The sequence below is a fragment of the Heloderma suspectum genome, chromosome Z, assembly GCF_057233095.1.
Source record: "Heloderma suspectum isolate Gila_16-S chromosome Z, 16-S_ref, whole genome shotgun sequence".
Classification (NCBI taxonomy): domain Eukaryota; kingdom Metazoa; phylum Chordata; class Lepidosauria; order Squamata; family Helodermatidae; genus Heloderma; species Heloderma suspectum.
Window position 1 is genome coordinate 1,650,127 of NC_139476.1, and position 21,997 is coordinate 1,672,123.

The 21,997-nt window shown below is 50.8% G+C and overlaps 1 protein-coding gene across 2 annotated transcripts; it reads right to left on the bottom strand.

Moving 5' to 3' along the window:
- Window positions 1–1,330: 1,330 nt before the first annotated feature.
- On the bottom strand, window positions 1,331–20,608 carry LOC146333460 (harmonin-binding protein USHBP1-like). 2 transcript variants are annotated; one of them, XM_084826209.1, is made up of 15 exons: window positions 20,550–20,608; window positions 18,212–18,360; window positions 17,258–17,379; window positions 16,202–16,326; window positions 15,307–15,558; window positions 13,341–13,433; window positions 12,539–12,687; window positions 10,856–10,996; window positions 9,882–10,039; window positions 8,960–9,080; window positions 7,959–8,190; window positions 5,423–5,626; window positions 4,486–4,607; window positions 3,007–3,129; window positions 1,331–2,693 (listed from the first exon to the last, which is right to left on the bottom strand). In XM_084826209.1, the coding sequence occupies exons 1-15, from the start codon at window positions 20,556–20,558 to the stop codon at window positions 2,531–2,533; spliced, it is 2,163 nt and encodes a 720-aa protein (XP_084682335.1). In that variant the 5' UTR covers window positions 20,559–20,608; the 3' UTR covers window positions 1,331–2,530. The 2 variants fall into 2 exon arrangements, with proteins under 2 accessions (XP_084682335.1, XP_084682334.1); XM_084826208.1 differs by having other exon boundaries at window positions 7,926–8,190.
- Between the last annotated feature and the right edge of the window lie 1,389 nt (window positions 20,609–21,997).

A 21,997-nucleotide genomic window follows, 5' to 3' on the forward strand; every position in this document is an offset into this window, starting at 1 on the left:
AGGCTGGCGTGGGGAGGCTGGCGTGGGGAGGCTGTTCTCACTTGTGACCGTCGCCCCAAATAAACGGTTTGTTCCCCTCCACTGTTACAGTCAGTGCCCTTTTCAATCTGGTAGAGGACTCTCTTGCCCGACCTCTGGAAACGTTACACCGCCGGATTCATATCCGCTAGGGCACTGCATTCCTAGCCCCACCTTGCTTCTGAATAGACATGTCTCGGACTGTGGTTTAATGGACGGATCTTGCCGCCACCAAATGTGGTGATTGGCAACAGGCTTTGCTGGCTTTCAAGGGGGAAATTAATTGAGTTTCCCTGTCCAGGCGCAGTCTATCCTGAATACCAGGCCCTGGAGGGAGGGCAAACAACAAAAGGGTGGAGGGAAGCATCCAGCTGTCCACGGTCGGTAACAGGATACTGGACCTGATGTGCCTTCTCCAACAAAGCCTTTCCCCCTCCCTTCGTGTAAAGGCGCCCCCTGCTGGTTGTTAACAGACCTGCCTTCCTCCACGAATTTGTTGAATCCTTTCCGAAACCCATTGAAGGACCAAACTAGGTGGTCTGAAAAATGTCTGAGTGCATTTCACACTTTCCGCCTTCTTTTTTTTTTAAGGCTGAATTTTAAATTAAATAGGAGAGAAAATATATCCCACAGCCTCTAGCGAAAATTGGCACTGAGCTCCCTACCTGGCTGCTTTGTATTTGGCGTCATGGCATACATGGCCTGAGAGCGTTCAGGCCCAAGTGTGGAAAGCGTGATGCTCAGAAATCATCTCTTGGGGTAGTATCTCTTGGGGTAGTATGGGGTTGGACCCGATGGCCTTGTAGGCCCCTTCCAACCCTACTATTCTGTGATTCTGCGATTCTATCCAAGGTTAGTCATGACTAACTTAACTTCCATTCATTTCAATGGGTCTACTCTGGGTAGGACTAACAGTGGATACTACTGTAAAACTCCTCAAACATTTTTTATTGACTGGTTTTGGAAGGGCTATCAAGGCCACCATCAGAGGCATGGAGAGGAAGCCCCTGTTGGACACAGACGGATTTACATCTGAGTAAACATGCGGAAAACTGCGCTGCAAGAATTACAGTTCAGGCCGCAATGCTATGGTCCTACGGATTTTGTGGAGCTCCTTCTCTCTGCGCAGAGGGGGCCTTCCGCCCTTGGAAACTTCCAAGGTCTGCTGCTGTTGCTTCTCCGTTTCTGATGGCGCAGAGGGGGGGAAAGGGGCATTCTTGGGGGCAGGTCAGGGGAGAACTCGGATCCACCCCATCTAAAGTCATCCTGTTCCCCGCCGACGTGCCCGAGATACAATATATCTTTCCATGTTGAAATGCAAAGTATTTTATTTATTCATTTCATTTCATTTCTATACCGCCCAATAGCCGAAGCTCTCTGGGCGGTTCACAAAAATTACAACCAAACAGCCCACGGTAAAACAATTGAAAATACACAGAACATTAAAACCACAATTTAGCGGTGGCTTGGTCTCAAATGAGCCATTAAGACCCATTAGCTTTAAAAAAGACCTGCTCCTTGGGAAGATGAAAACTGCGAGAACGGGTTAGTTGATTTGGATCCACACCACTACCTGGATGTTTGGATTCTCCTTGGGGGCATGGCTATGGGGGCTATTATGATGAGCGCCTGCATTTCAAAATTTGCCACTCTACCAGTGCATACTTATTTCCCCTCCACCCATAGGGGAACCCGACAGGACGTCCGATTTGGCGGTCCCTCTGCCCCCATGTCTCTCCTCCAGCCCTGACAGAACTGCCCTGCTCACATCTGGTTAATAACCTACAGGTCAGAGCTCGGATGTCAGTAGCTAAAGTTGCACAGTACTAACATTGCACCAGCCAGAAAGTAAGCCCGTTTGTCTCTTTTATAAGATGAAATTCAAAATTCATGCCTTAATAAAAAAAAAAACTAATTGCACCAAAGAAGCACATAAAAAAACAGACGGCTGAAGTGGCACCCGTTGGAAAGGCGATAGTGAAGGGGTGTGGTATGGCGGCGTTGCGATCGGCTCCCCTGCCCAAGATGCTGCTGCACATGTCAGAACTGCTTCTCTTAAAGGCAACGGAAGGGCCAGGTTCAGGGGATCAAGATTGTGCCGCTGTTCCATTTTTGAAAAACAAGTTAGACTATTACTTCCACAGTAAATGATCAGTGCGTAAGCAACCTTGTTCAAGGGTGAAGGCAAGCAGAATCCTCATTTTTACGCTCCACAAGTGCTGGATCTTGGTTCTGGGTTCCCAACCATGTCAATATAGAAAGCCTTTAAAATGTTACCGCCACTCCCCGCGCGCGCGCACACACAGACACATTATTTCACATGCAAAAAACTCTGATTGTTTTTGGACGTTAGGGAACGAGGTGCACCCCCAAGCAAGGCGAACCAGGCACAGTCTGCTTTTTTGAGTAGGATGGGGGGGTTTGCAGCCCCCTTATTATTATTATATTTATTTATATCCCGCCCTTTCCCCAATACTGGGACTCGTATACTGGCCCCCTTACAATGCTTGGCCTATGCCTCGCCGTCCGCTTTGCCCTCCAACCGCTGGAGGGTTTGCATCAGCGACTGCAGCTGCCCAGTTTGGCGTTGGTTCATCAGGCCCATTTGGGTCTCCAGCTGGCACAGCTGCGCCTCCTGTTTCTTGCGCGCGTTCCGGTAGGCAAGGACCAAGGCACTGCGGCAAGAAAAGAGCACATCTGTTCAGGACAGGAATGGGGCGTGCATTACAACCTGGGCGCCCCGATACCTGGTCAGAAAAAGTCAGTGGGGCCCAGAATTTGCTACATTAATGATGTAAGCGCCTTGCTGGACCAGAACAAATGGTCCATCTGGCCCAGTGGCCCCATTCAGCCACGAATTCATCTAGCCTTTTACAAAATATAAGAGCACGCTTGCTAGCTCAGATCAGGGCTCCGTCTCCTGGTCTCTCAGGGCTCCAAGGGCAACCGGCCATTTCGGCGGTGAGGGGGGTGCCTCCCAAATATTACCTGTGCGCTTTGAAAAAGTCCCTTGTGAGCTCCACCTGGTGTATCTCCTGGGCCCTGCTGTCTTGGCTTCTCTCCTCCAGGTTGACAAGAAGGGAACGGATCTGATCTTTCAACTCCCTGTTCCTACAGTGGACATTGAAGAAGAATGAAAGAGGGATGTAGGAGAATGTTGTTTGTGCTCACAAAACAGTTGAGCATGCCCCATTCACAGCATCAAGCGTGTTCTCCGAAAACGTCCACACATTCTCAAACATGGCTCGTGTGCAAAACGTGCACCAAAAGCATTTCGAAATCGGGCAATTTTAAAAATGCGCAATTTCAGGCGTTAGTCGATGTGGGGCACTTGCACAACTTTGAAAAATGCGCAGGTTTTGGCACCATTTCCCCATTCAACCCCGTTCGATTTGAGCAATTCCCCTCTTTGCACAGACGAAGCAGCGGTTGCAGGTGCGTGCGGAAAATGAAGGAGAGGTGCGCATCAAGTTGATGCTCGGAGAATCTGGGTGAAGGCAAAAATGGCTTGCTCACCCATTCCTAGAATGAAATAGTTTGCCTTGCCTGCTGTGGGATTCCCCACTCTGCCACTCAGCAGAAACTAAGAAACTAAGATGCCGTTTCTCATGATTCTGGATGCTTAAATAGGAACATAAGAAGGTGTCTTATATATCAAGCCAGACCGTGTTTCCATTTTGCTCGGGATCTTCCAACGCAGCCTTCCCTAACCTGGTACCAACCAGATGTTTCAGCTGACAGCCCTCAGCATTCCTGACCATTGGCTATCCTGGCCAGCCCAAAACATCTGGAGGGCACTAAGTTGGGGAAGGATGCTCTAGGCTTTCAGATGGGGTCTTTCCTCGCCCTACCTGGAAATGCCGGTGATTGAACCAGGGACCTTTTCCGTGCCAAGCAGGCGCTCTATCACTGAACTATGGCGCTTCCCTTAAAAAACAGAGTAAGCTTCCAATCCTCACGGTTCTGAATAAAAGGCTGATTTAAAAGGAACACAGGAGCAGCCTTCTAGTGACTCAGAGCCTTGGTCCATCTAGCCCAGTATTGTCTGCACTGACTGGTAGCAGTTCTCCAGGGCCCCAGACAACCCTACTTGGATTTGCGTGGGATTGAACCCGGAACCTTCTGCATTCAAAGCAGAATGGTTCTGTTCTGTGCATGGTTCTGTTACTGAGATATGCCTTGAAGGGATTCCGATGGCTATAGGCCAACCCCACTGGCTCGGAATGAGCTCGGACATTCCAAGTCTTTTTTTCAAGCGATCAAGAAAGCTCCTCTCTTTTCAGGGAGTTCTTGCCCAGCTTGTAACAGTGGCTCACATCTAGGACAACGTTATGAGCTGGAGGAGAACCTCTTGCGAAAGCAATGCTCGCTTCGTCATCAGACACATATTAAGCATTGAGGGCTGGACAAATTTGTCTTCTGAACCAGGATGCCGCACCTCTGAGTGCTACGCTGGGCAATCCTTACCGGGCCAGAGTGTCCAGAAGTTCGTGCATCTGGACCTCAGGGCCTGCAGTGGGCTGCCTTCCGCCAGGATCCTCAGACGAGCCAGAAATTATCCGTTTGGAACCACAGATGGGTGCATACTCCTAAGTGTTTCAGGGGAGAAAAACAGCAAAAGAAGATACCCATTTGCTTGCCTGCTTCTGTGGCTACAGTCCTAAGAACAGCTCTAGACATGCCCAGGAGAGCTTTCAGCATTACTTTTAAAGACAACAAACCCAACCTCATGTCACAAATTCCTTTTGAACTTCCTGCTAGTGAATTTCCCCCTCTTCCATTATTTCGCTCTGCTCTGCCTTCCACTCTTCCTGACATCCCAGTTGAACGGGAAGCATTTCTAAAAAACGGTTGTGCAGAATGCCGCTTCCCATTCCTTGAGTTCGTTTGCATCTTTCTCCCCTTGACGTCACCACAAAATGTGCAAAAAAGATTGCATATGATCACCTCAAGGTTTGGGCGGGGTGGGGGCAGTGTTTAGTCAATGCACACCAGCACACATGATAAAACTCTGCCCAGAAGCATCTCAATGCAGTCAAGGCAACACTGGAGTTATTTTTTTGCAGCGTTTTGTCAAGGCGCACAAACTTTGGTAAAGCTCTGCACAAAATGAATCTCCATGTGATCAAAAACCAAGTTCCCTCTTAAAAAATTCTTCCCCCCGGTGTTTTGTCAAATGTCCCTGTATAATGAAGGGAGGAAAAAGAAGGAACAGAAAGCTGGGAGCAGCTGTGCGTGAACAAGGCTCTGTGCGAAATCTGGAAATAATTTTAAAAATGGAACAACTTATGGCTTCAAAGGCAGCTGTTCTGCTATGGAAACTAGACCAGGAGACTGAGAAATCTACGGAGAGTACCTCATTTGGCGTCGATGGGAGAGGGATGTGACGCGTTGTGAACCTTACCCCTGAACAGTTGTCACTGCTGCTGCTGCTGCTTTCAGAAGAGGCGGATTGCTGCCCCCGAAGTTCATCACGCTCCCCTTGCAGGATCCGGATCATCAGGAGACAAATGGCTTCTTGAGCCCGGTAGGTATAAGTCCAGAGTTCAAGGCCTTGCTTCTCCTTCTCCGTCAGGTGCAACCGGGTGTTTAAGTCAGCTAAGGCCTCCTAGGATGCGATCGGAAGGAGAACTCAGTATGGAAAAACTGAAGCACAGCGCGGCCCCCACGGTGGGACCACTTTGGCAGCAGAAACCATCGTGGGAGTGGTGTCTGTGTATGGGTGCTGTTATCAGGAAGAGGTTATCGGCCATAATGGATCAACAGAACCTTCATGCTCAGAGATGGTCTATCAGCCTTCCCGCACTTTAAGATCAAAGAGGACTTCTCATTTGCCCACCCGTGGGAGCAGTCAGGTGGCTGGCCAAACATGAGAGGGCCTTCTCTGCAGTAGCCCCACACCTTTGGAACAAGTTGCCACTGGAGGTCTGCCTTTACAAGCTTTTAAGAAGGCCTTGAGAAGATATTATTTTACTCTGGCCTTCTCCTAATATGATTGCTGTTTGGTTGCTGTTTTTGTAGCTGTTTTTACTGCTGTCTTTATTGCATCCTTCCTGTTTTTGCTGTGTTTTCGTTGTTCTTAATATCGGAACTTTTTGTGTCTTTTTTTTGCTGTACGCTGCCTTTGGAGAACGTCTGCCCTGAAAGGCGGCCAAGAAATATTTTAAGCAAACAAATAAATAATATAATATAAAGTTCATGTTCTGGCTTGCAGACACAAGATGCTGGACTGGACGGAACCAACTTCAAAGTTCTGTCTAAGGGCTTCTCCAACATGGAATTCAGCGCTCAGGCTGAAAGAATTTCAACCCTTCTGGGCTAAAGACTGCAGCCCTACCATACGGCCTCTTTAATGAGCATGGCTGGCTGGCGGCTATCAAGCGATAAGTCGTACCCGAGAAAGGGAGAACGAGTCCTAATTTTGCCAGATGGGGCAAAGCAGAGTTTTGGGGGACGGGTCTGCGGTTCACTTCGTGGCTGTGCACGCACGCCCTGCTTTACAGATTAAAAAGGTAAAGGTAAAGGTGTCCCCAACCAGTCGTGTCCGACTCTAGGGTGCGGTGCTCATCCCCGTTTCTAAGCCGAAGAGCCAGCGCTGTCCGAAGACGCTTCCGTGGTCATGTGGCCGGCATGACTGAACACCGAGGTGCACGGAACGCTGTTACCTTTCCCGCCAAGGCGGTACCTATTTATCTACTTGCAATTTCTTGCTTTCGAACTGCTAGGTTGGCAGGAGCTGGGACTGAAGACGGGAGCTCACTCCGTCACGCGGCACTCGGGTCTCGAACTGCTGTCCTGCCGACCTTCCCGTCTGCAGTTCAGCGTCTCAACCACTAAGCTTTACAGATTAGTGCTGCCTATATTGGGGTTTGCTCACCGCGCCCGTCTGTTTGAGGTGAATATGTGCAAATCCTATAGTGAACGCATTTTTTGAGTGTGGATCCTTTGCAGAACCAAAACAGCACCTCACTCCCTATGCGTAACAAGGACACTCGGGGGCGGGGGACCCCAAGTTTAGTAGAAGCGCAAAACAAGTTACAGAGGGGAAAACCAAAGCTGACAATACACCTCTGGTCGGAATTCAAGGTTCTGGTGATGACATTTAAAGCCCTAAGTAGCTTGGGACCTCGATATTTGAGGGAGCACCTCCTCCTATATATGCCTGCCTGAGGACCGAGATCTGTTGGAGGGGCCCTCCTCTGCGTCCCACCAGTGCAAGACATACACTGTGGTGGGTTGTGGGAGAGGGTCTTCTCTGCTGTGGCACCCCGGCTGTGGAATGCCCTCCCCTTGGAGGCCCAGTTGGCACGTACATTGGTTCCATTTCAGTGCCAAGTAAAAACAAGGCTTTTAACCAAAGCCTTTGAGGGCTACATGCATTCCTTAAAGTAGCACAGTGTTTTAATGGTTTTATTGTTTTAGATTTTAATTGGTATTAGCTTGTTTAATGGTTTAATATGTTTTTAGGTGTTTAAATGATTTATTGTTTTATACGGTTGAAACTGATTTTATCTGTACGCTGCCCTGAGATCGTAATGATATGGGGTGGATAAAAATGCTATAAATAAATAAATAAATCCCTAAAGGGCAGGAGAAACACCCCCCCCCCCCCCGAGCAACGAGGGCTGAGTATGCTGATAGTTGGAGGGGGCAAGGGGAGGAGGAACAGAAAACTGTTCGTAATGGAGTATCCTATAAAAGGGCATCGCTGGCACTCTTAACAGGAGCGTTTTACGCACTGCAAATTTTGTTGCCGGCAGCGCTCACAAAGAAATAAGACAAAAGCAGCCTAAGCCACCGTTACGGTCTCTCCTCACGAGGAAGCAGCCTCCACACATTTCCAACACTCAGGGATTTGGAGGGCGGCACACACAGAGACCCCCCGCCCCTCCACAAACCCGGCTGACCCTGGCAGTCTGCAATTCTCGCAGCAGACGCGCCTTCTCCATCTTGGGTTGCGCGGCCTCGGCAGGCAGGCCATCCCGCAAGGCCCTCTGCACCTCCACCACCTTGGCCTCGATCCCTGCGTTGATCCTGGCTGTGACGGAGTCGGGCCCAGGAGGCGGCCGACGGATGGGGAGCTTCACCGAGGCCTGCTCTGCCCTCAGGCGCCTGATATACTCTCGCAACACCGTCCTTTCGTCCTCCTCCGAACCACAGGGCTCTGGGGGACTGGAACAGGAACAGGATTTTGACGGCAGCGGCATTTCCCCACCAGCTCGACATCAGCGTCTTTGTCTGGCTCCCACATGGTTGGCTCAGTGGCGCTGACATTTTCCGTGGTCAGCAACCGGCTCTGCGGAAAGCCATTTCTCCTCATTCCAACCCAACTTGGGACAAACGTCCTAGCCATCAACTCTCTGCCTTTGGACGGACCTTTTTGTGGTTCTTCGAAGTTACCTTGCACAAGTCGGGCCCGTGGTCTGTCCAGTTCTGTGTCATCTGCACTGACGGGCAACGGCTCTTTGGGGTTTCACATGGGAGCTTTCCTAGCTCCGCCGGGAGATGCTGGTGATTGCACCAGGGACCTTTTGCAGGCAAAGCCTGTGGTGTACTACTGAGCTACGGTCTATCCCCTAATGCGGAAGCAGGATTCTAGTCCTCATGTTCTGAACGAATGGCTGATTTACAGAGGGACATAGGAACATGCCTTCTACTGAGTCAGACCTTCAGCCCACCTAGTTCTACACTGATTGGCAGGGGCTCTCCAGGGTCTCAGGTAGGGGTCCTTTCTGGTCCTACGTATCTGGCGATGCCGGGGACCGAACCTGGGGCTTTCTGCATGCAAAACAGGGGCTCTACCCCTGAACTATGGCTCGTCCCCCTTCCTAAGGATTCGATCCCGCTTCAACCCCGATCTTGCTCGGCCTCTCACTTCAGTTCTGTGGCTGGGGGCGTCCCAGTCCCCCCCCCCACAACCCCCCCCCCCCCCGCTTCATACCTCTGCTCAGATTGGTTACAGCCACCAGGCATCTCGCTGTCTGCACCACAGCTTTGCAAGGACCTGTGAGCTTTGTCCATGACTGCCACTCTCATCTCATGGTGCGTGCTGCTGGGCTCTCCTAAGCGGGGAGGAGGAGATCAGCTGCCACGTCAGGACAAGGGGGAGGGAGCTGCCACAAAGCGCCCCCCCCCTCACCCCATGCCAAGAAAGGAAGGAGCTGCAGCGTTTTCGCGAATTATGGACAAGTGTTCTGTTTATGCCGGAGTCTTGAGCCGGAGATCCCAGTGGCTTTCGTGGGGGTCACCTAGAATGCAGCCCCAGCCTCCCTCCCTCCCTAATGGAGCGCTCACCTGGCTGACCCCCAAACCCCATCATCAATGCCCATAATCCCCCAACCTGCACGGCCAAGAGACTAAGCAAATTGTCTCATGGTGAGAGCAGGAAGGACCGGTCTGCCCCACTTCAGAGAGCTAAGGTGAACATTTACATGAATATTGATGGCCTGATGGACGGATGGATGGATGGACGGATGGCCTGATTTCTATCACTGATATTCCATGCCTTCCAAAACAGATTCTTGTCTGCAAGGCGGAATCACAGTAGCGAGAAAACAGTTTGAAGAATTAGCGCCTGGGCCTTCTCTTTTCCGTCTCCCTCCCTGTCCTTTTTTCCTTTTGCGCCGTGTCCTTTTAGGTTTGTAAGACTGAGAGGCAGGGCACCGTCGCATTTCTAATCGATCCGGGAGCCGATCTGGGAGCCTTTCCAACCGAGGAGGTTGAAGGGTTTTAAATCAACCGATAAAATAAAATGCAAACAATAATAGTAATATCATCATCATTGCAGCAGGGGCAGCTAGAAGCTGGATCCAGTGTTTGTTTGTGCTGCCGAGACAGCATCCCCGACATCTGCACAGACTCACCTGCAAGGGGCCCGTCTTCTTCCCCTTCCTCACGGCGGCCCAGAAGCATGCTGATGCGTTCTGTGTCGCTCTTGGACTCTTCCGCTGCCTCCGTGCAAGGCTGCAGCCCTGCTGCGGTCAGTGAAAACAGAACCTCGTAGGCCTCCAAGCAACGTTCACTGACAGATGTGAGAAAGAGAAGGTAGGGGGGAATCTCAGCGGCCAAACACCATCCACAGGACAGAGGGAGTCCATGCCCCCACCCCGCCCCACAGAGCCACAACGTCTGGCCAGTTTTTAATTTCAGCTGCCTCCGCTCTTTGGATGACATCCAAGCCTGACAAAGGCTTCTGGAGAAATCAAGATCTCACTCGGCATTTTGTGACATTTCAATCAGTCCAAATAAAGGTATTCCCCAACCATGGATTTGGGATCCCCGTCCCACACGGACCAACACAGCTACTTCTTTTGGGCTGCTCTTATTGGCTGGTGCGGTGCTTGCTGGTTTAAAATTGTCATGTGATTTTTGCAAGGTAACATATCGTCACGTATATTTTGGGTTTCGGTTTGAAATGGACGGGGCTTTGAAAAATCCATTCAGGAACGAGCAGGATAAAAATATCTCTCTGCTTTTTAACGCACTGCTTGGGGGAACGTCTCAGGTTTAGATAATGCGCTTGCTTTCTATACGTACTCCCTTAGCCCACCTTTTCTTCGAGGGGCTAAGGGAGTACATACAGTCCCTCCCACTTTTATCCTCACAGCAACCCTGAGAGGTAGGCTAGCCAGAGAGATTGTGACTGGCCCAACCAAGGAGGGGATTTGAACTCAAGTTTCCCTGGTCTGAACTCAAAGCACTGTCTAATAGGTGACTGTTAGCACTTTTGCCTTTTATTGGACGTGGGGAGAAAGAAATTACTATATGTGGGGCTGGGACTGCTACATAATGACTCCCCAATGCTGAGCCCCGGAACAGATCTGAGCTGCCTCCTCACCTGTATTGTACAGCCAAACGCAAGGCGGTATTGTCAGACTCACGGCGGCCCAGAAGCATGCTGATGCGTTCTGTGTCGCTCTTGGACTCCTGCAGCGTAGCTGAGAGGAGCTGGTTGATGCTTCTTAGTTTCTCGATGAATCTTGGGTGGGGAGGGAAGGCATTCATTTCAACAACAACAACAGAAAAAATTACTCCCCCTAATGAAACATTCCCTCTAATAGTGAACTCAGGTGGCGCGTGCTGAGAGAAATGGAGCCAATACAGGCTCACAGAGAAACAAGAGGAAGGGGCCAAGCATGCTCGGGGAAATCCAAGAGTTCGCAAAAGTATGAAGAAGAAAACCTAAAAAAACCCTCCAAAACGAAGGGGGCAACTGCCTTCCAAAATCAGCCAAATGTGGGCTGCACATGCTGACTTGCCATGGAATCTCAAGTGGAAAAATGGGAAAGTGTGAGTGCTGGGGGTGGGTGGGAATGGAATGGTATCCTGGAAGAGGGGCGCGGCTGGCTAATGGGCACCGTGGGCAAGACCACTACTGTTGCAGGACAAGAATACACAGCAACATTTTGTTGCCAGTTCTCATTCTTAATAATGAAGTATTTTCATGCCACCCTTCTACTACTTTACCCAGATTGGCTTCCTGTGTAAGGACAGAAACGGTGTAATTGCTTTTAAAAATACAAATCAGATAGCTTCCTAAAACACAGAAATACAACCAACAGCAGCGAGGCAAAAAGACGTGGCATGTTTTAGAACGAGTTAGCGGTCAACATGCAGCCACTAGTGCAGCCCATGCAGGTGCCCAAACTGCCCTCTACAACCCCCCCCCCCCCCCAGCCCAATCTTGCCACCTCTGCTTGTAAACTGTGCTTCTGCCAAACCGCTGTTTGGTGGTCCAGCGGGAGCTTCACTTACAAGGGGAGGATGGCATGTGGGGGGCAAAGCGTTAACCTCCCCGTGGGGGTGGATGATTGTGCATTAGAGAGTGTGAGTGAGAGGCGGGGAGGCAAAGGGGATGCCAGCCCCACGCCCTGCTCACCACCATCTCCTGCCCTCTCCATTGACATGCAGCCCTCGACTGCCCACACACTGCATGTGGCTCTTGGAGCAAAAAAAGGTTGTCCACCCTGGGACAGACACAGACAGGGAGCCTGCCGGATTCCGTTTCGGCACTGCACCGCTGCCATCACAGGCAACCCCACTGGCGGACGTCTCGAGATGCCAACAAGCGCCAGGCCTCCAGAGCCAATCCCAATTCCCGGGCAGGTCTGCATGGCAACGTGAGATCCCCTTTTACCAACAGGTTCTAGGGGTGACCCTGGGATCATCTGCATATCCTGTGTGGCTGACCTCTGGGTCCTCCGGCTAAAAGCAGACGTTGTGCTCAGGAACATCATGTCAGAAAGCTGGAAGCCAGAAATTCAGGCTCAGCCAGCCTGGGGCTGCGTACTCTGACCGGCAAGAGGTCTCCAGGGCTCTTCTAGAGATCCTAGCTTAGGCCCTTTTTAAACTGGAGATGGCAAAATCGAACCCAAGTGCTCTTGCGTGCAAAGCAGGTGCTGTACCCATCAAGCAGACATCACTTTCCAGGGAGGCAGGGTGTTTTGAAGCAAGGAGGGCTGTCTGTGTCGGGAGTTGGTTGTGATCAACCTGTGAGAGTTTGACGCGGGCGCCCCCTTACCCACGCAGCTGCTGGTTTTGTACTTCCATGCCTTTTGCCTGGGTCTCCGCTGGCGGGGGGCCTTGCTGGGGGAGAAAGAAGCAGGCGGGGTGGCCGCTTGGAGTGCCCCGGAAACAGCGGACGACGTTCTGGGCTGCCGCCATAGGAGCCTGCGGGGGGGTGGGGGGGGAATTGGGGAAACAAACGAGGCGGTTCAGGGATACAGATCCACCCCAGAGTGTCTCAGACTTCTATTTATTATTTAAATATTATTTTTATCAGCCAAAAAACACTCTCAGAGCGGCTCATAACCAATCAGTAAAGAAGGTTTTGCCCGCTGGGTTACAATCTAAAAAGACACGACTTGAAAGGAAAAAGGGAGGAGGAGGGAGAAGGGAAAAATTAAGTAGACTTTCAGCAGAGATCGTGAAATGCCCGTGCTTACCCTCTCATCTCCTGGCATACGGTGATGGGTAGCGGGAGGACACAATCCGACTGGAGCAGGTCCTGAAATTCCTTTTGTCTGGTCCTGTTGTGCTCACTCAATATTCAAATTCCCCTCTGCGTCACAGAATTCTTCCCCCACCCTTCCTATGCACCCAAATCTCTCCGCTAGCTCATTGGAAGGGAAAATAATTAAAACTGCATTTTCAATTTGTTACCGCTCGGATGTGTTGAAATCTGGAAAGTTTCCCAGTGCAGAAAAACACCCCTTTCTTTTTGTTCGTCAATGTGCTTGCTTTAGTGCGTATGTGGCGCTTCACAGAGGACGGGGGTCCTGCCCCAAGGAGCATACAAACTCAAGAGGCACGCCGAAATTCACCTGAAATCCCCACGGCTCTCGCTCCCCGACAGGGCTGGCAGCTCCGTCTGCGAGGGTCTCCATCTTGGACAGGGCGTTCTGCAGGTCTTTGACCTGGACGGAGACATGGAGAGCGCTTGCCGTCGACGTCACTGCGTCTTCAAACCCTCCTCCTTCAGCACTATGCCCTGCCGCGCAATTTCCAATAGCTTCTAATTGGGCAACACAAACAGTCAGGGCCGGCGGCAAGGGTAGGCATGGCTGGGCACGTGCCAAGGGCTGACACCCCAGCGGGGGCCCACCAACAAGAGCCCCCTGGAGTCGCTCCTCCTCTTCTGCATTGCAAGCTGCGTGTCCGCCTGCCTCTCGCTCCGGCCTAGACAACGGAGGTGTTGAGAAGGAGAAGCAGGAGACGCCACGGCCTCCTTGCTCCCTGGCGCGCTCTGCCCGGCAAGCAAGCAAGCGGGAGCCATGTTGAGGAAGAAGAAAAGCAGCTGGTGACAATGGCGGTGAGAAGGCAGACTCACTGACAGAGGGGGACCAAAGTGGGTGTTTATTATTTATTCAAGTAATTTAATTTCTATACCGCCCAATAGCCGAAGCTCTCTGGGCGGTTCCCAAAAATTAAAACCAAACGGCACACGATAAAGCAATACAAAACGTATCGAACATGAAAACCACAGTATAACAATACAACCGGAATAAAACCGTATCCATTTGGTATCTTGCCTAAAGCCCCTCACTGGCCTGGAACCGGCACTGAGCCCGCTGTTATTACCACTACGCTTTTCTGCCCAACAGGACCCTCGGATGGTGTACAATAAAATCACAACAGCGCAAAAAGCAAAAACAAAACCAGAACAGTCTTTTTGGGAACAAACTAAAAACGACCTTTAAAGCTGAAGGCCTGGTGAAACACAAGGCAGATTGTACTGCCTGTCTAAAACCGAACAGGGATACCGCCAGCTTGACCTCCCACGTGAGAGAGTCCCACAGCGGAGGTGCTGCCGTTAAAAAGGCCCTGTGTCTCACGTCCACACCCGCCTCATCGCTCTGGGGGTGGGACCCGCAGTGGGGCTTCTGAGGAAGAGCTCACATTCCAGGCAGGCTTGTATGGGAGGCGGCAGCACTTCAGAAATCCTGACCCCAAACCGTTTCGGGGTTTTATAGGTCAAAACCAGCACCCTGACTTGGGCTTGGAAACAAATCGGAAGCCAGTGCAGTTGGCTCAAGGCTGTTGATGTATGGACTCTAAGGTGCATTTTACACTAGCTGCAGTTTCTGAACAGACTTCAAGGGCAGCCCCACGCAGAATGCATTGCAGTAGTCTAAGCAAGAGGTAATAAAGGCAGGGATGGTGGTGGCCAGATCCGCTTTACCTAGCAAGGGCACAGCTGGCCCTCCAGCTGAAGCTGGGCAAAGATTCTCCTGGCCACAGTAGCCACTTGGCCCGCTGGGGGCAACATTGGGTCCAAAAATATCGCTCCTTCAGAGGGAGTGCTACCCCATCCACATTGTGCCCCCAATCTGAGGTCATCTTGCTGACCAGCAAGACTTCCCTCTCATTCTGGACTGAGTCGCAATTTGTTTGGCCATGTCCAATCCCCCACTGTGTCCAGACAAGGGGTAAGGACCTCCACTGCCTTTTGTTATCCATTGAAACAGGGACAGAGGGAGCTGGGTATCACCAGCATAGTGGCGTCCCCACGGCAAACTCTGGATCATGACCTTATGGGGTCCATGACCACAAGGTGGCAAGGACGGACAGAGGAGATGCCTATACCACACCTCTTTTCTACAAGATGACTGTACCTCCTCGGAGAACACACCGCGAAGTTAGATCTATGTTTCAAACGTTACGGAGGAGAATATGGGTGTTTGGCAAATCTGCTTGCGGCTCTCTGTTCAGAACCCATTCCGACTCTATTATTAAATACTGGCAAATATGATAAACTGGAAAGGATCACTGTTTTTTCCCAGATGTTACCTTTCTCTGAAGCTTGTCCCTCTCTTCCTGGTAAGCACAGAGTGTGGATTTGGACCTGCTCAGCACCTCGTTCATGCCTTCCAGCTCCACCAAGAAGGCTGTTTTCCTCTCTCTCTGCAGGGTGATTTCTCTCTCGTATATGTTCATCTCATCCGTCAGGAACCCCAGGCTGACGGCGTTCGATTCCTGACCCAGCCTGGACAACGGCTCCATGCTGCCCCCTTGGAATTTCCACAGACTTTCTTCCAGACCCTGCGAGATTGACAAACAAACCAACCCAAATGTTGCCCATTTCCAATCAGCCGGCCGCATCGGAGTCAAATCTGCAGCTACAACGTCTGCGGCGGTGTTGGCGAGGCGTGGTCCCGTTATTAACAAACTGAGGCGGTGTGTGCCGACAGGACTGGAGCCCAAACGGGGCCCACTGAGATACAAGACGGAGGGATCCACTTGCAGAAACGCCAGCGTAATGTGATTTAATTTCTTCATGAAAGAAACTAATGAAGCATTAAATTAGTGGTAGCATTACATTCATTGTTAATCGTATTAAAATATTTACATGTAACCAACAAGGGTTGTCAATCATTCCAGCCTCTTGGTGGGCACTGGTTGGTGAGGTGTGGTCCCGTTATTAACCAACTGAGGCGGTGTGTGCCGACAGGACTGGAGCCCAAACGGGGCCCACTGAGAAACAATCCCTCACTCCTTTGCTCCCCACCTCCACGGCACTCTGTTAAAGACTCTGTGTTGGGCAGAAGTGGGCAACCTCTTTCGGCCGAAAGGCCAAATTCCATTTCGGGGAAGCTCTCGGGGGCTGCATTTTGGGAAGGCAGGATCTGGCCAGTGGCAATAAGCATCCCCCACCCCTGGTGTAGGGGAATATGGCTTTGCCAACCTCAGCCACTGGGACGTATCCTGCCACCTCGGCTTCGGCGCTGGGGATGCGGCTGCGATGGGCGAAGATGGTGTTCTCGAGAGATGCGACGGCCTTGTGAACATCGAGAAACAGATCGGCATTGTCTAGAACATGGAGGGAAGGAGCGCAGAAAAGAGAGAATAAAATGATCGTGCCTCCGGATTAAAAATCCTAGCAATGTCCAAGCAGTGGCATCGGCAGGCAGCTGTGGCCCACAGGCGGAATCTCGCTTTGATTCATTTCCAGAGGGGTGGCCATCTTAATTCAAAAAAACAATAACAGGTTTCATAGCACCTGCAGGGCTAGTAACATGATGGTGGCAAATGCCTTCGCCGAGCTAAGCTTGCTTCACCAGCTGCGCGCTGGCTGAGAATGATGGCGCTTGAGCCCAAACACTCAAACACTTTTGGGGCTGTTCTACTATTGCAAGCCACATTTCAGGGTGTTTCGGGGTAATACAGCATCCCAAAAGAAATCTACTTGGACGGTGGCACTTAGGTAGGCTTCCCTAAGCCCATTTTGGCTTGGAAAAACCTGGCGGACTTTGGAAAGAGGCGCCCCAATGGCAAAAAATCAAGAGATTGCTTTGGATGTTTTATGCCCCAGCTGTGACAGCCACTGTGGTGTAGCGGTTAGAGTGTTGTACTGGGGAGACCCGGGTTCCAGTCCCTACTTAGCCGTGAAGTTCACTGGGTGTCTTTGGGCCAGTCTCTGATTCTCAGCCTAACCTACCTCACAGGGTTGTTGTGAGGATAAAACAGAGAGGAAGAGGGGGGTTATGTCAGCTGCCTCGGGCTCCTTGGAGGACAAGCCAGGATAGGAATGTAACAAATAAATAAATGGAATCTGGCTTGCAATTTGGGAACACCGTTTACTAGAGTGGAGGTGACAATTGTCCTAGAAGGACTCCATTGCAGGTCTGTTTGGCGCAAATCCTGGGATAAAAGCGCAGTTTGGGGAGGGTTTTGTTCCACCCTCTTGGGTAGCGGCATGGGCGAAAGCAGCCAAATTGCAAGCTCACCTAGCCCTCCTTACCTGCTTCGGAATGGACCGGAGGCGGAGGTGGCAGGGGCAGCACTGGCTTTGAAAACTGCGGAGCGCATCGCGGGAGGCTCGCTGTGTACTCAGAGCACAAGTCGGAAAACTCTTCGTCGTCTCTGCCAACAAGAGGAGTTCAGAGGACAGGCTGTCTCCCGATATCTGGGCCTTCCCCCCCCAAATGCCTCTGTTCTGGAAAGCCCCTCGACTCCAGGAATCATCTAATTCCAGCTTTGCGTGGTCTACTACTCACCCACCCAGAGAGAATCGCTACATCCACTGATGCTTCTTCAACTTAAAAAGCAAGAGTGCAAACGGCGGCAGCAAAAAAGGCTAACATGATTACAGGCTGAACAAAGAGAATCAGAGGGTGCTGTGCATCCTCCCATAAAATGGCTGCTCTGGGGGCAGGAGGCTTGCCCATTTATAAAGTGGTGGGTGTGACCTGTCACAAAATGTTCATTTCCAAGAACTGGCAACACTAAAAGAAATCTGGCTTCCCTAAGAACCTGAGTACAGGGCAGGGATGGGGTTTGAGCTCCATGACACAGAATCTCTCCTTTAGACCCAAATAAAGATGGTGCAGGAGGGCAGAACTTGCAGCCAGTTTTCTGAAGAAGAATTTAAAAATCTTAAGAAATAAGATTAAAATCAGAAGGAGAAGGCAGGCTGGCCAAGAGAGGTGTCCCTCATCAGAGACCCCAGGATTACAGAAATTCAGAGTGCTCTATCAACAGCTCTTATCCACCTTGGTAAGTAGAGCCTCTGAGTACAGGGGGAGTCTACCTCTGCAAAACCAGACAATGGAGAACACAGCAGAGAGGGCTGTTGCCTTTACGCCTTCTTTTGAACTTCCGAGAAACATCACCTGACCACCATCATAAGCAGGATGCTAGGCTCAGGTCGGGCGATTCTTAGGCTCTCGTGTGAAGAAGCCGAAGGCAACGATACCTGGCCTTCTTTTCCTGCAGGTGCTCGATTTTGCTGTGGAGCTGGGCTACGGTGACCAGCAATTCCGTGATGTGCTCTTCGTAGCGCAAGATTGCTCGGTCGTCCGTTGCCTTCTCCTGGAATCCCCCATCTATGGGGTCCACTTCCCCCTGGGATCCAGAATGACAGGGAAGATGACAGAGATCAGAAAACAGCATTCTCCAAAACTGCAATGATACACCGCTCCCCACTGCCCCCAAAGCAGGGTCACGCATGTAAAGGGTCGATCCACCCTACAAACTTTTATACTGGAAGCATACCACATAATGACAAAGGGCAGGGCTTCTTGGTGGTGGCATAGCCCCAGCTGGGAGGCTCAGCCTACAGGGGGACACCGCCGGATTCCTAATTTGCGAGCTCTTTGGCGCCAGGTTAAGACGTGCCTTTTTACCCAGGCATTTTAATTGGCGCAGTTTTAATTGGTGTTTTAATTGTCCTTCCCCAAACTGGGGTCCTCTCGATGTGTTGGACCAGAACTCACATCACTCCCAGCCAGCATGGGAGCTGTAATCCAACAGATCAAGAGGGTGCTGGATTGTGGGAGGCCGGTGTAACTTTTCTCCATCTTGTCTTTTGTAACTGACACTGTAATCGACATGGTTTTAATTATTATTATGGCCACTTTCCAATATAGCTGTGGATCTACGTACCTTTGTCTTAGGTCTTCTAAATAATGTACTATGTGTATCATGTGCTCCATGCCCCAAATCTCATCCAACCTGTCTGGAGAGCATGGGATTGGCATAGTCTGTTGCAGTGTTTTGCTTCCAGAGAAGCATGCCGACCAGGCCCAAACTGTATAATTCATTACGCCAGCTTCCATTTGCGCGCGGAGCATGCAAGTTTCAAAGAGACACAGCTCTCTTCGCTTGGCTACTTCCCAGCCTGCCCACCGAAACGTTCTGCCTGACCAAAAAACTTGCGCGCTTATGACCAACAGAATTTGGCTCCCGTCAAAAAGTAAGAAAAATAAAGATTGACTGGCGTTGCCGATGTTGCCCACAGACATTTGTGCTGCAAAGCACTTGCTGAATAATTGCATGCTGTCCTAGGACAGCGTTGCACACAGACACACTTGCTGGATACCGCCTGCTAAGACAACTGAGCACAGGCCCAATTTTTTTTTTTCTTTTAAATGCAGTTTAAGGAGGAAGAAGGTTGCTCAGGGTTTCAAGGAAACAAGAGCGAGCCAGACGTCTTCCTGTTTTCTTGCAGCAACAATGGATTGTTTGTTCCTTTAGGGTCTGCCTCCACCTCCTTGGCTCAGGGTGAGACTTGCAGATCCCAGCTGCAATGCTATGCATGGACTTCCTTGGGAGTAAGACCCATTGGGATTTACTTCTGGGTAAACATGCAGAGGTATGCACAGTAAGCAGACAGACAGCGTGGTGTAGTGGTTGGAGTGTTGGACTGGGGCTTGGGAGACCTGGGTTCAAGTCCCCACTTGGCCATGGCGCTCATGGGTGCCTTTGGGCCAGTCACTGACTCTCAGACTAGTCTACCTCATAGGGCTGTTGTGAGGATTAAATGGAGAGGAGGAGGAAGGGGAACATGTAAGCTGCCTTGGGTTCCTTGCAAGAGGAAGAAAGCTGGGAATCAACTATTGAGAACCGCTCAGAGAGCCCCCAGCTATTGGGCAGTATAGAAAGGAAATAAATGAAAATGAATACATAATAATGAGTAAATAAGTAAACCTTCCCAAGGCCATAGTGGCCTTTTTACAGCACAATCGTATGCATGTCTACTCACAAGAAAGTCACGCCGACTTTCCAGCAAAGAAGAACCCAACGTCACCCAGAGCAGCCTGTTCGACTGCTGAACAGCGGTTACCATTAGGAAGCTTCTCCTAACGTTTAGCCGAAATCTACCTCCCTGCAGTTTCAAACAATGGGTTCTAGTGCTGCCCTCTGGAGCAAGAGACAACAAATTCTGCTCCACCTTCAGCATGGCAACGTTCCTGATGTTGGAAGGCCATGATCACATCTCCCCTTAATCCTCTCTTCTCCAGGTTAAATGTACCCAGCTCTTTCAACCATTCCTTCTAGGGCTTAGTTTCCAGGCCCCTTCACCATCCTGACCCCCAACCTCAAGCGTACAATCATAGAGTTTTAGTGTTGGAAGGGTCCTTCGAGGCCATCTAGTCCACCCTGCCATCCACCCTGCTCAAGGCAGGACTCTTGCATCAAAGCATCCCTGACAGCTGTCCCATCTCTACTTAAATCCCACTCTAGAAGACTGGGCAAAATCAGCACCAACACAGGATGAGTTCAGAGCCCTCAGGACCCCGTGTCACACCTACCTCCTCCATTCCTGCTTCTTCTCCAAAGAGCCACGGAGTGGAGCAACGTTGCCGAAACAGCCCAGCCTGGTAGCGCTGGGTTGGGCAGGCCGCCCTGTAATGGATGACGGCAGCTCCTTCCTGTTTGTTCCCAAACTTCCCACTGCCTGCGCAGGTTTCCTGTCCTCAGCGAGAGGAAGGGGCTGTGCTTTGGTAGGGAACGTCTTCGGCGCTGGCCTTTAACCTTGAACACACAGCGAGATTCTGGGACTGCAGTCTGGAGCAATTTGGAAAACTAGGAAAGGAACACAGGCGTGATTTGTTTAAAACAAGCAAGCAAGCAAAAGAAAACAAAAAGCTCGAGATATCAAGTGGTTCTTTGGCATCAGTGAAATGGACATAAGTGGCAGTCTACTGAGTGGTACACCTTTCTTGGTGCATGCTAAAGAGAGCAGTTTCTTCTTAAAATTAACACATTTTCTTCCTGGCACCAGGCATTGCTGTGATACAGGTTCCTGTTGGTGCCGAAAATAGCGGGCTCAAAGCAATTATTTAGTGTATTGGGGCTCAGAGCCCACATCTACCTTGTACTCAGTCTTTGGGGCAGGTTGCTTGGTCTTGGCCACACCTCCCATGGGTAGCCATTTTGTGATGGTGCCTAGGAAGCTCTCCTCAAATTGCCCAGGGTGCACCAAGGCCCAAACAGGTTGCGTCCCCCTGGTCTACTGGGCTCATTTCACAGCTAAAGAAGTTTCTCCAGCGTGGGTGGTAGTGGTGTTAAGAGGGTCACTCAGTTGCTTTTGCAGCTGGTGCCCACTCACTGCTGCCCACAAGGGATTGAAAACAGCTGGAAAAATTGGCCACTCAGAAAGAAAACAGCTGCACTCTGTTTTTTCAAGGGGGCACTCATTTCTGACAAACATCATAAGGCAGTGCTAAAAATACATCCATTGTTGTTGTTCAGTCGTTCAGTCGTGTCCGACTCTTCGTGACCCCATGGACCATAGCACGCCAGGCCTTCCTGTCCTGCGCTCTCTCCCGGAGCGTGCTCAAGTTCATATTCATTGCATCGGTGATGCTATCCAGCCATCTCATCCTCTGCCGTCCCCTTCTCCTTTTGCCTTCAGTCTTTCCCAGCATCAGGGTCTTTTCCAGGGACTTTTCTCTTCGCATTAGGTGGCCAAAATAGTTGAGCTTCAGCTTCAGTCTCTGTCCTTCCAATGAGCACTCAGGGTTGATTTCCTTTAGGATGGACTGTTTTGACCTCCTTGCTGTCCAGGGGACTCGTAAGAGTCTTCTCCAGCACCACCGTTCAAAGGCATCGATTCTTCGGCGCTCAGCCTTCCTTATAGTCCAGCTCTCACAGCCATACGTTGCTACGGGGAAAACCATAGCTTTGATTATTCGGACCTTTGTGGGCAAGGTGATGTCTCTGCTTCTTACCATGCTGTCTAGGTTTGCCATAGCTT